Here is a 14,269-nt window from a genome sequence, read left to right as displayed (position 1 = left end):
TATCATAAAATCGGGGTTATTTGCTCTTAAATACAATACTTTACAAGAAAGGAGAATTTCGTTTATTTAAAATTTCTTTTCCGAGAATAATATTTTTTCATTAAGCATGTTTTCGATATTCTACATAAAAATTGATAATTTCCACCCTAACGAAATTATAGAAAATTAAACAAAACTATATTTTCTCCTATTACACCAGAACATTATTAAATTATAGAAAATTAAACAAAACTGTATTTTCTCCTATTACACCAGAACTTTATTAAATACAACAAACTCATAAATTGTTGTATTTTATTTTGTCAAGACTTTTCAAAATTGATCGATGACATCAAACTTCTCAGTTATACCATTACAAATTCTCTCTCTGTTTTCTGCATTCATTTATAAGTCATTGGCAACTCTACTGAGATTTTCAACTATGAACAAAAAAACTCTAACAAGTGCATATACAGCTTAACTTTACCCCTCTTGCTACCTCCTTAAGGTCTGACCGGAAGAAACTTTAAAAATAATATAAATGTAGTTACAGAAAAAAAAAACTAAAATAACTTACCATTTTTTGTGGTATATCTTTTAAGTATAAGACATGCGGGATAGTAACCTGTTAAGGAGTAGTGATATACTATCCAGATGTATTATTTAACCGCAAAAGTCATAAGCAACAACAAAAACATATTGCCGCTAAATAACATTTACAATTGAGTAGGGACAATAACCACTAAAAGACAGAGAGAGAGAGAGAGAGAATGGGCAGTCAGACATAGTAACTTCTTCCGTTTGCACCGCAAAAATCGAAATTATTACAACAATAAATAAACTGTCATCATTGTAATGTAATACAAAACCAAGAATCTTATTCATAATTTGTAGAAATTCATTGAAGGAAATACAATTAAGATGTAGAATAGGATTTTCATTGGGAATTATGATCATCTACAAGAACATTTAAAACGAGAGGTGAGAATGAAAAAATACCAATCTCATACGTATAATGAAATGCCGACGGCATATTATATTACCGTTAAATAAGATCAAGAGCATAAAGTAATCACTACAAACAAATTGATAATGTAGACAGAGTACAGAGTTGCCAATGCTAAGAACAGATAAATGTAAAAATTGCTGATTTATGTTAATAAATTGAAAATTGAATTTAAAATGAAATTTAAATTAAATTAAATTAAATTAAATTAAATTAAATTAAATTAAATTAAATTAAATTAAATTAAATTAAATTAAATTAAATTAAATTAAATTAAATTAAATTAAATTAAATTAAATTAAATTAAATTAAATTAAATTAAATTAAATTAAATTAAATTAAATTAAATTAAATTAAATTAAATTAAATTAAATTAAATTAAATTAAATTAAATTAAATTAAATTAAATTAAATTAAATTAAATTAAATTAAATTAAATTAAATTAAATTAAATTAAATTAAATTAAATTAAATTAAATTAAATTAAATTAAATTAAATTAAATTAAATTAAATTAAATTAAATTAAATTAAATTAAATTAAATTAAATTAAATTAAATTAAATTAAATTAAATTAAATTAAATTAAATTAAATTAAATTAAATTAAATTAAATTAAATTAAATTAAATTAAATTAAATTAAATTAAATTAAATTAAATTAAATTAAATTAAATTAAATTAAATTAAATTAAATTAAATTAAATTAAATTAAATTAAATTAAATTAAATTAAATTAAATTAAATTAAATTAAATTAAATTAAATTAAATTAAATTAAATTAAATTAAATTAAATTAAATTAAATTAAATTAAATTAAATTAAATTAAATTAAATTAAATTAAATTAAATTAAATTAAATTAAATTAAATTAAATTAAATTAAATTAAATTAAATTAAATTAAATTAAATTAAATTAAATTAAATTAAATTAAATTAAATTAAATTAAATTAAATTAAATTAAATTAAATTAAATTAAATTAAATTAAATTAAATTAAATTAAATTAAATTAAATTAAATTAAATTAAATTAAATTAAATTAAATTAAATTAAATTAAATTAAATTAAATTAAATTAAATTAAATTAAATTAAATTAAATTAAATTAAATTAAATTAAATTAAATTAAATTAAATTAAATTAAATTAAATTAAATTAAATTAAATTAAATTAAATTAAATTAAATTAAATTAAATTAAATTAAATTAAATTAAATTAAATTAAATTAAATTAAATTAAATTAAATTAAATTAAATTAAATTAAATTAAATTAAATTAAATTAAATTAAATTAAATTAAATTAAATTAAATTAAATTAAATTAAATTAAATTAAATTAAATTAAATTAAATTAAATTAAATTAAATTAAATTAAATTAAATTAAATTAAATTAAATTAAATTAAATTAAATTAAATTAAATTAAATTAAATTAAATTAAATTAAATTAAATTAAATTAAATTAAATTAAATTAAATTAAATTAAATTAAATTAAATTAAATTAAATTAAATTAAATTAAATTAAATTAAATTAAATTAAATTAAATTAAATTAAATTAAATTAAATTAAATTAAATTAAATTAAATTAAATTAAATTAAATTAAATTAAATTAAATTAAATTAAATTAAATTAAATTAAATTAAATTAAATTAAATTAAATTAAATTAAATTAAATTAAATTAAATTAAATTAAATTAAATTAAATTAAATTAAATTAAATTAAATTAAATTAAATTAAATTAAATTAAATTAAATTAAATTAAATTAAATTAAATTAAATTAAATTAAATTAAATTAAATTAAATTAAATTAAATTAAATTAAATTAAATTAAATTAAATTAAATTAAATTAAATTAAATTAAATTAAATTAAATTAAATTAAATTAAATTAAATTAAATTAAATTAAATTAAATTAAATTAAATTAAATTAAATTAAATTAAATTAAATTAAATTAAATTAAATTAAATTAAATTAAATTAAATTAAATTAAATTAAATTAAATTAAATTAAATTAAATTAAATTAAATTAAATTAAATTAAATTAAATTAAATTAAATTAAATTAAATTAAATTAAATTAAATTAAATTAAATTAAATTAAATTAAATTAAATTAAATTAAATTAAATTAAATTAAATTAAATTAAATTAAATTAAATTAAATTAAATTAAATTAAATTAAATTAAATTAAATTAAATTAAATTAAATTAAATTAAATTAAATTAAATTAAATTAAATTAAATTAAATTAAATTAAATTAAATTAAATTAAATTAAATTAAATTAAATTAAATTAAATTAAATTAAATTAAATTAAATTAAATTAAATTAAATTAAATTAAATTAAATTAAATTAAATTAAATTAAATTAAATTAAATTAAATTAAATTAAATTAAATTAAATTAAATTAAATTAAATTAAATTAAATTAAATTAAATTAAATTAAATTAAATTAAATTAAATTAAATTAAATTAAATTAAATTAAATTAAATTAAATTAAATTAAATTAAATTAAATTAAATTAAATTAAATTAAATTAAATTAAATTAAATTAAATTAAATTAAATTAAATTAAATTAAATTAAATTAAATTAAATTAAATTAAATTAAATTAAATTAAATTAAATTAAATTAAATTAAATTAAATTAAATTAAATTAAATTAAATTAAATTAAATTAAATTAAATTAAATTAAATTAAATTAAATTAAATTAAATTAAATTAAATTAAATTAAATTAAATTAAATTAAATTAAATTAAATTAAATTAAATTAAATTAAATTAAATTAAATTAAATTAAATTAAATTAAATTAAATTAAATTAAATTAAATTAAATTAAATTAAATTAAATTAAATTAAATTAAATTAAATTAAATTAAATTAAATTAAATTAAATTAAATTAAATTAAATTAAATTAAATTAAATTAAATTAAATTAAATTAAATTAAATTAAATTAAATTAAATTAAATTAAATTAAATTAAATTAAATTAAATTAAATTAAATTAAATTAAATTAAATTAAATTAAATTAAATTAAATTAAATTAAATTAAATTAAATTAAATTAAATTAAATTAAATTAAATTAAATTAAATTAAATTAAATTAAATTAAATTAAATTAAATTAAATTAAATTAAATTAAATTAAATTAAATTAAATTAAATTAAATTAAATTAAATTAAATTAAATTAAATTAAATTAAATTAAATTAAATTAAATTAAATTAAATTAAATTAAATTAAATTAAATTAAATTAAATTAAATTAAATTAAATTAAATTAAATTAAATTAAATTAAATTAAATTAAATTAAATTAAATTAAATTAAATTAAATTAAATTAAATTAAATTAAATTAAATTAAATTAAATTAAATTAAATTAAATTAAATTAAATTAAATTAAATTAAATTAAATTAAATTAAATTAAATTAAATTAAATTAAATTAAATTAAATTAAATTAAATTAAATTAAATTAAATTAAATTCAATTCAATTCAATTCAATTCAATTCAATTCAATTCAATTCAATTCAATTCAATTCAATTCAATTCAATTCAATTCAATTCAATTCAATTCAATTCAATTCAATTCAATTCAATTCAATTAAATTAAATTAAATTCAATTCAATTCAACTCAATTCAATTTAAAATTTAAATTAAATTAAAAATAAATAACATGAAATTAAACTAATATGAACATGAATATTTAAAACTTATACATAAGTAAATATTGCATTGCAGGTGAATTATGTAAAATAAATAGAAACTTTCCTTCAATTAGCATTGCATTATTTCAATAGCTTTCCCAATACGCTAATCCCCTGCAATATTGCCAATCTCCTAGACATCAGCTGCAAACAATTGAACCACTTTATTTATCCCAATTGTATGCTGTGTCTTTGTGTTAACACTTGTTGGTTGCGTTTAGGCTGTTTAATTATATTCGGATCATATTACTCCCAGCCACATAGAGCCAGATAGCCCACAGACAGCCCACAAAACAACCAGTGGCTTGTTGACTCTATGCAATAACAACACCATCATTATTTAACACCATGGGTATTATTTATGCGGCTGGAAAACCTATTGGTTTGGTTTTGGTTTCTATGGTATTGGAATGGATTGGATTTCTGGTGAACGGAACAAGTGACAATTGTTGTTCACCATCAGAAAACGAAGCAAGAGAGGAGTTACACCACAATACTTGATGAACATGTAATCGAGTAAATCACGTTCCATTCATAAAAAAAACCAGAACCAAAGCAAACGGGAGAAAAACTCAATGAATGAAGAATAGAAAATGCAATGGGAAAATATGTTTCATTTTTAATGTTCTCTATTTTCGAAAGACTAGCAAGTGTTACAGATTGAAGGAATATAAAAAAAAAAATTCAGAATAACTGAAGTACAACATTAAATTTTTAAAAATCATAAATTTTATGTTCTTTTTATTTGCAATGGTAAATTGAAAGGAAATTTCTCTGTCCATGGCTAATTCTCATTTCATAGAAACGCATGGACTACATATATTCAAATCCCCAACATATGGCCAATTGCATTGACCGACGACCACCAACTCAGAGACTCTTCAATCAATGTCGTATCTGTGCTTCACTGTGAAGTGAAGTGTTTAGATTTTTAATCGAAATGTCTCAAATACTAAAGCTATCTCTCAATCACTTCTCACCCAAATGATAAATGATGCTTATCTATAGCCTTGGGGACGGAGTAGCCTCCCCTCAACCCCTCTTCGTACATTTAAGGACATAAGCAATAAGAAAAACACTATGAAATTTAAGGATAATTTACTTTTAATTGGATTGTTCTTTGGTGTCATTTTTGATACCAAGTATTTCATATATCAATCATGGGTCAGGTGGACCAAAAAGTATTTGACAAAATAATAGAGATATTTTAATGATTTAAGTGAAAATTTGAAATTTTGCTCTTGGAGAATTTTCTTCGACAATTTCTTTCAATTAAAATTTTTTTGGAAAATTTAAAATTTTGCCAAAAAAAAAAATTATAAAAATTTAAGTTATTGAATATAAAATAAAAATTACTATAAAAAAAATAAAATAAAAGTAATATTAATATTAAAGTTCTATGACCAATAATAGTTGCTTACTTTAAGGTTTTATATACCCACTCTAAATGCCTTGGCTTATTATTTTGGGGACATTTTCCAAAAAAAATCTATAAAAATTTAAGTTCTTGGAAATAAAACAATGTAAATTTTTATTATACCATTAATAATAGTAATATGCCCAATAATTATATTATTTTAATGAGTTAAGTGAAAATCTGAAATTTTACTATTGGAGAATTTTCTTCGCCAATTTCTTTCAATTAAATTTTTTTTGAAAATTTAAAATTTTGCAAAAAAACATTTATAAAAATTCAAGTTCTTGAAAATAAAATAAAAATTAATTTCAACAAAAAAATTAAAATAAAATAAAAATAATATTAAAGTGCTACGACCAATAATAGTTGCATACTTTAAGGTTTTACATACCCACTCTAATTGCCTTGGCTTATTATTTTGGGCACATTTTGCGAAAAAAAAATTCTATACAAATTTAAGTTCTTGGAAATAAAACAATGTAAATTGTTATTATACGACAAATAACTGTATGTACTTTAACAATATACATTAAATTTTTACGTACTTGCTCTAACTTTGAGGATAATATAAAATTATTTTGGGGACATTTTGCGAAAAAAAAATTCTATACAAATTTAAGTTCTTGGAAATAAAACAATGTAAATTGTTACTATACGACAAATAACTGTATGTACTTTAATAATATACGTTAAGTTTTTACGTACTTGCTCAAACTTTGAGGATAATATAAAATTATTTTGGGGACATTTTGCGAAAAAAATCTTGGAAATAAAAAAAATGAATTTTTACTAAATATTAATAAAAATACTACGACTAATAATTGCTCATACTTTATGGATTTACATACTTACTGTAAATGTCTTGACTTTAAGGATTCTTTTGCCATCATTTTGATAAAAATTTCCCTTAAAATAATTCTTGTTATTTTTTAAGAAAATCTAAATGTTTATGACTAGAAATCATTTTGAGAAATTTTTTCTACAAAAATTAAAAATTGTCAAATTTCCTCGAAGTTCTTTAACAAAACAGAGTTTTTATAAACAATATTCAATTGAAACAAACAAATTCTATAAAAAAATAAAATTTGTGGAATATTTGGTATGAAACAAAATTTTTATTGGATAGATTAATTTTTATTTTATTGTTTTTTTTTTGTAGTGTTTTATTTTAAAAACAGTTTTATCTTATAATTGCTGCATATTTTAAGGATTTACAATTACCTTATCTTTGGGGACAATGTAAAATTATTTCGGGGACATTTATTATATCATATACAAAGGACGCAAAAACTGCAAATAAATTGTATCAAATGTCAGAGGGGTACTTTAACTTTAAAATAGTATTTTTGAGACAATTTTCCATAAAAAATGAATTATAAATTAATTAATATGAAAATGACATATTTTGGGGACACGGGCATAAGAATAATTTCAAACTAAATCTATTTTTTTAACTATTAATGAACTTTAATATGGTTCATTATTTATTTATTTATTAGGAACTATGATCCATTTCTTCAATTCAGATACCAATTTCCACTAGAATTGTTTCATAGTTTGGGGCTTGATTTAAATATGACATCTTTGTGGAATATATATTTCTTTTTGGATAATATAATAAATATTAGCTTTGGGAAGTTATTAATCAAAACCTGCTAATTATTTATATAGGTCTTTTGCATATATTGGAGTTTTTAGATATATACAACTTTTATGAACATTTGAAATTTTGAAAGTAATCATATGCATATGAATCACCCTGTTAATTTTTGCCACTCATTCCTTCAGTACATTGTTGTATTTGTGGTTTTCTATCTGTAACGTCACAAACAAAAAAAAAAACACTTTGTCCTCCAAAGAATTACTTTATATCTTTTTTTATTTTTTGTTATACAATGGTTTTTATAGTATGTGGCTGACACATCACTTCCGGCGATTTGGTGGATGGACAAAGGAAAGCCAACAAAATAAAAAAAAAACACCACAAAAACCATGTCTTTTAGCCAACAAGTGTACTGCCACAAAAGTTCACAAATCAAAATCAGGGAAAAAAGGTTAAGTAATTTTACACAATAAACTTAAAGTTATGCCCTAAACTTTAAGTGGAAAAAATTGGCAAATCCAACCACAGAGATATATGTTAGGGAATAAGTTATAAAATATATTCCAAAGATATTTGGGCATATTTTTCAGTATAGTTTGGGGACTTAATGTTTTCGAATCATTATTTTGCCTGTAAAGTATTGCATATATTGTGTTTTATTTAAGTTTTATTATTTTAGTATGTTATTTACAAAGAATAGGTCTTAAAGAACTTTTACTAAATTTTGTTATGGAATAATAAAAATTTGTGGAATAATTTGAGGGACCATCGTGGGACCTAAGCTAGCATATGTTGCTATTTAAAAATTTAAAAAACAAACCAAATTTATCATATATTTCGTACAGTTCGAGTACTTATCTCTGGTTTTCGGATATATTGATTTTTTTCTGCCCTGAACAAACAACAAATAATAAACCCCTAAACCTCGAATATTTAAGGAGATAAGTACTCAAACTGTATTGTAATACATTTATATATAATGACCTAAGCTTTTACACACATTGCAAACCTATGAGAAATATAAAAAAAATTGTTGCATATTTTGTGGTACTTCGATTTCGAAGAGTAAGTTTGGGGACATAATGTTGTAGTTTGGGGACTTATCGGCTATATAAAATATATGTGGCATTTGGGTTTTTACAATTATTGACTTAAACAAAATCTTATTGCCTATCTCTAGATCGTTCCAGGTTCGTCTTTCATAGCCGATTTTGGGGACATGGTATAATTATTTTTGAAAACCGACTTTGGGGACATGCTATAATTATTTTTGAAAACCGACTTTGGGGACATGGTATAATTATTTTTGAAAACTATTTTTTTACTAGCGATACTTCGATACTTTATTTTAGTTACTCTGAGTAGTGAAATAACATTTAAAATTACAAATATTTTATACAGAAGATATGGCCCCGAAGTACTCAAAAAATTGTTCCATATCTCTAAGTCCTTCCAATTTCCTAATTAAAACCTGACTTTGAGGACATATTGTAATTGTTTTTGAGAACTTTGTAGCATTTTAAGTAACAAAATTCGTTGATACTTTAATTTACTTATATTTAGTATCAAATTAAACTTTAAATTAAATTGAAATTATAAAAATGTAATAAAAACTATAAATTAAATTAAAATTACAAATATTTCATATATGGTGTAGGAGATAGGTCCCCGAACTGCACCCAAATATATTTAAATGCGCTATATTTGAGAGTATGAAGTTAATATTGTTTGATACATTTTTCTAAATTATAATTGTGAGATATAATAATTTAAGTACTCTGAATATCCGTTCACCGTTTACGAATTTTCATATTTTGGGGACCTGCATCTATGGACCTATTTATAAAAAATAAGAAAAAAATGTAGCTTACCTTGAGGTAGGCTGTTAAAGTTCGTCTTTAGTTGACCAATTATACTTACTTTTGGGGGACATTAATACAATATTGTAGTTCTAGGAAATAATTATTTTAGTAATAGACTTTGGGGACATTTTCCATAACTGCATAAAATGGCTTAATAAACTTTTTGTGTTCAAATTTTCAAATAATTCGTAAACTTACAACCCTAGTCTTGCTCAGCAAACATTTTATTCATTTCCTGATATTAGCAAAAAATAAAGAAATACATCTTCACCACACAATTCTCTTCAATAAAGCAGGCAAAAAAAAAATGCGAAACACAAAAAAGCAATAGCGAAAACCAGAACAATATCCGCAATTCTCGGAACTAGACACAATGGCTGGGGGTACTCCCAACCATCGATAAATACTTGGAGATGAAGATTTTTTTTTTAACAGTTTTCAGTTGGATTTTTTCTGGCCTTTGTGCTGCTTAGTGGACTAATTACAAATGCATACCCTTGGATAGAACATACAGACAGACAGACATACATACTTAGTGTTTTTTTGCTGCCCAGAATAATTCCTAGGAAAAATCTATTAAAATTGCAAATATGTGTGTGTGTTTTTTTTTAATATACTTTGATTTTTCGTTTTTTTTTTCTTTAAACCATGTTTTCCTCTTTATTATTGTTTTACAAACATCATTACATTTTCCACTGAAAGATATTAATCATGTAATTTTTCTCGTTTTTTTTTTCTATTCTCCTCAAACAGAAAATCAATGCCCTCAATATGGTGAAGTCAACCAATTGGGCGGTGTCTTTGTTAACGGTCGACCCCTGCCGAATGCGACGCGCATGCGTATTGTGGAGCTGGCCCGTTTAGGCATAAGACCCTGTGATATTAGCCGCCAGCTGCGAGTCAGTCATGGCTGCGTTTCGAAAATCCTGGCCAGATACCATGAGACGGGGTCCATACTGCCGGGTGCAATTGGTGGCTCAAAGCCACGCGTTACCACCCCCAAAGTGGTCAATCACATAAGGGAACTAAAACAAAGGGATCCAGGAATATTTGCCTGGGAGATCCGAGATCGTTTGCTAAGCGAAGGCATCTGCGATAAGACGAATGTACCCAGTGTTAGTTCAATATCGAGAATTCTACGCAACAAACTGAATCCGATTAGTCATCACCCTCCGACACCGGCCCCAGTGGCAACACCAGCTCCGCCACCCAGCACTTCACCCCAACATACGACACATCAACAGCATACGCATTCACTGGCCGCTGCACAGGCGGCTCAAGCGCAGGCCCAGGCTCAGGCTGCCCATGCCGCGCACTCTGCTCACACACCCACCAGCCATGGCCACAATCATCATCACGGTCATATGCATCATACACCGCCTCATTCGGTTGTAACCTCGGTGGCGGCCTCAGTCACAGCTCATCCCCATGCTGCGCATACGCATCAGGCGGCCGCTGCCGTGGCCGCCCATGCCCATCATCCGCACCTGTATTATCAGCCCTACAATGCATATAGCATGAAGTCAACGGTATCATGTGGCACACCCTCTCCGCCCCAAACAGGTTCACCGCAAGCCCATCAAGTCCATTCAGCTGCGGCTGCGGCAGCTGTGGCCCATGGTTGGCCCTCACCGCATACGGTCACCGATATTCTAGCCCATCATCAGGCGGTGGCATTGAGGGCCAGTTGCCAGGTGGGTAATCCAGTGAATAGCGGTCTCACAGCCAGTCTTCCCATGACACCCTCGCCCGTGGGTGGAGCGCCTGTGGGTGGACATCAACAGCTCTTAGATTGTGAGGGTGCCTCGAATACCAGCGCTTTGGCTCAACATCAAGTGGCTGCAACTCAGGTGGCAGTTGCTGCAGCAGCTGCATCCCAACAGCCCTATGCCAATTATTATATGTACTTCCAGAATGGTGGCATGCATCATCCCGGTGGCATGATGACAACTGGCACCACCAGTTTATGAGAATTATGAAAAAAGATTTTGGCAAAACAACTCTTGGATTTGCTTGTAAATGATACTCCTTCGGCAACTTGAAAAGAAATTGCAAAACAACAAAAAAACGAGATTATTGAACGAACCCAAGTTGGCGGTGGCGGCGGCAGTGGTGGCAATGGAGAATGAACTCATGCAAGTAATGAGCGATAGGGAGAGCGAGAGGATAGAGTCGTTAAAGAATCCAGTGGTCCATATCATAGAAGAGAAACCCCAAATTTAATCAACAACAAAACAGAAACGAAACCAAAATTTTGCTCAATTCATTCTCAAATAATGTTCTCAAAACTTAAACCCAGCCCCCTCTCACAAGACTCCCACCAAAAACCTCATACAGATTTAAATAAGCTTCTCCACACACACAAACACACACCTCCAACTCCCTTAAAGTTTCATAATCCCGTTTTATGTCTTTCATTTCATTTTGTTGAAACCCTCTCATATACACTCAAACTCTGACTCAAAACAAAAAGAGAGAATCTGACAAAAGAAAGAGAAGAGAGCAAAAAGCATCACAGCATTGAGAATGATACTGAAGAAGGCTCTCTTAATGCTGGGCAACATAGAAAATATTTCTAGATTTTTACGTTAAGCAATAAACGATCGCATATTTATTTTATATACGATACCACATATACAAAAAACACACACACACACCTACACACTCAAACACATACACTTGCATACAACATTTAAACTTTAAGTATTTCAGATATTAGTCATTATTTTTATATACATATGTATGTAGTATATATATATTTAGCGAGTATACATATACCACATAAGATTAAGTTAACGATTTAATTCATGCCTAGCATCATCGATTGTATGTAATTTCAAACTTCCATTTAAAATCCATCTCTCCCTATTTTGGATGGTTGTGTGTATTTTTTTTTATTCGGCTTTTTGTTTTATTTTTTTTATTTTGTGTTTTACAGTTATCGAAGTTATCGATGATGTTTGGTTTGAATTATCGTCGATAAATGAATTGTATGGATCGATCTTTCGATCGATCGATGAATGAATGAATGTGAATGAAGATGATCTTTGTATTCGTGTGTATAATTGATGATCAATGTAAAATTTGCAAGAAAAAAACCAAACTCCCAAAAGGAAACAAAAATTTCAAAAAATTTAATACAAAAAAAAAATGTATCGATTATTATTTAAAGAAAATAAACAAAAGCAAACAAACAAACAAACAACAGTAAATGAAGCAAAACAAACAAAAAAAAACAAAAATTGAAATTGAAATTATCTATAAGAGATGAAGAGAATTTAGTGTAAAATATTTAAAAAATATACTTATTTTATTTGGTTGTAGATTTTTGTTGTATTCTAAATAAAGATCATTTTTAATAACATAAAAAATATGAATGTATTGTAATTTATTTTAATTTGGGGCCATACATAGCACAAGGTAAAAGAACACATTATACAGAACAAGTATATACGGACTTAAATTCGGCCGGGCCATGGATCAAATATATGTAATTGTTTCCTTTGTAAATTCTACTACATTTTGTAACACTGTTTATAGAAATTTTTGTAAAAATTGTCAGTGTATAGAAAATTTTATGAAACAAAAAAATTAATAAAAATTTTCTATCTAGAAAATTTTGTAAAAAAACAAGTAAGGAAAGTGTAAAGTCGGGCGGGTCCTACTATATTATACCCTGCACCACCTTGTAGATCTAAATTTTCGCTACCATATCACATCCTTCAAATGTGTTGGGTGCTATATAAAGGTTTGTCCCAAATACATACATTTAAATATCACTCGATCTGGACAGAATTTGATACACTTCTACAAACTAGGGTGGAACACAATGTTAGTAAAAAAATATGGGTAACATTTAAATCTGAAGCATTTTTAAGGAAACTTCGCAAAAGTTTATTTATGATTTATCGCTCGATATATATGTATTAGAAGTTTAGGAAAATTAGAGTAATTTTTACAACTTTTCGACTAAGCAGTGGCGATTTTACAAGCAAAATGTTGGTATTTTGACCATTTTTTGCCGAAATCAGAAAAACATATATATGGGTGCTATATCTAAATCTAAACCGATTTCAATCAAATTTGGCACACATGACTATATTACTAATTGTACTCCTAGTGCAAAATTTCAACCAAATTGGGCCAAAACTCTGGCTTCTGGGGCCATATAAGTCCATATCGGCGAAAAATATATATGGAAGCTATATCTAAATCTGACCGATTTCAATCAAATTTGGCACACATGACTATACTACCAATTGTACTCCTTGTGCAATTTCAAGCTAATCGGGATAAAACTATGGCTTCTGGGTCCATATTAGTGCATATCGGGCGAAAGATATATATGGGAGCTGTATCTAAATCTGAATCGATTTCAACCAAATTTGGCACGCATAGCTATAATGCTAAATCTACTCCCTGTGCAAAATTTCAACCAAATTGGGCCAAAACTCTGGCTTTTAGGACCATATTAGTCCATATCGGGCGAAAGATATATATAGGAGCTATATCTAAATCTGAACCGATTTCAATCAAATTTTGCATACTTGACTATACTACTAATTGTACTCCTAGTGCAAAATTTCAACCAAATTCGGCCAAAAATCTGGCTTCTGGGGCCATATAAGTCCACATCGGGCGAAAGATATATATGGGAGCTATATCTAAATCTGAACCGATTTCAATCAAT

At 24.2% G+C, this 14,269-nt stretch overlaps 1 protein-coding gene across 1 annotated transcript in view; it reads left to right on the top strand.

Moving 5' to 3' along the window:
• Poxm (paired box pox-meso) overlaps positions 1-12,950 on the top strand; it is a 130,785-nt gene extending 117,835 nt beyond the window's left edge. Inside the window, 3 exon segments of the mRNA XM_075292238.1 lie at positions 10,333-10,752; positions 10,755-10,871; positions 10,999-12,950. Of these exon segments, the coding sequence (XP_075148353.1) occupies positions 10,333-10,752; positions 10,755-10,871; positions 10,999-11,549 (1,088 nt within the window). The 3' untranslated portion in view covers positions 11,550-12,950.
• The last annotated feature ends 1,319 nt before the right edge of the window (positions 12,951-14,269 follow it).

This window comes from Haematobia irritans, chromosome 1 (assembly GCF_050003625.1).
Source record: "Haematobia irritans isolate KBUSLIRL chromosome 1, ASM5000362v1, whole genome shotgun sequence".
NCBI lineage: Eukaryota > Metazoa > Arthropoda > Insecta > Diptera > Muscidae > Haematobia > Haematobia irritans.
Note: the sequence above shows the minus strand (reverse complement) of the source record. Positions and strands in the feature narration are given on the sequence as shown.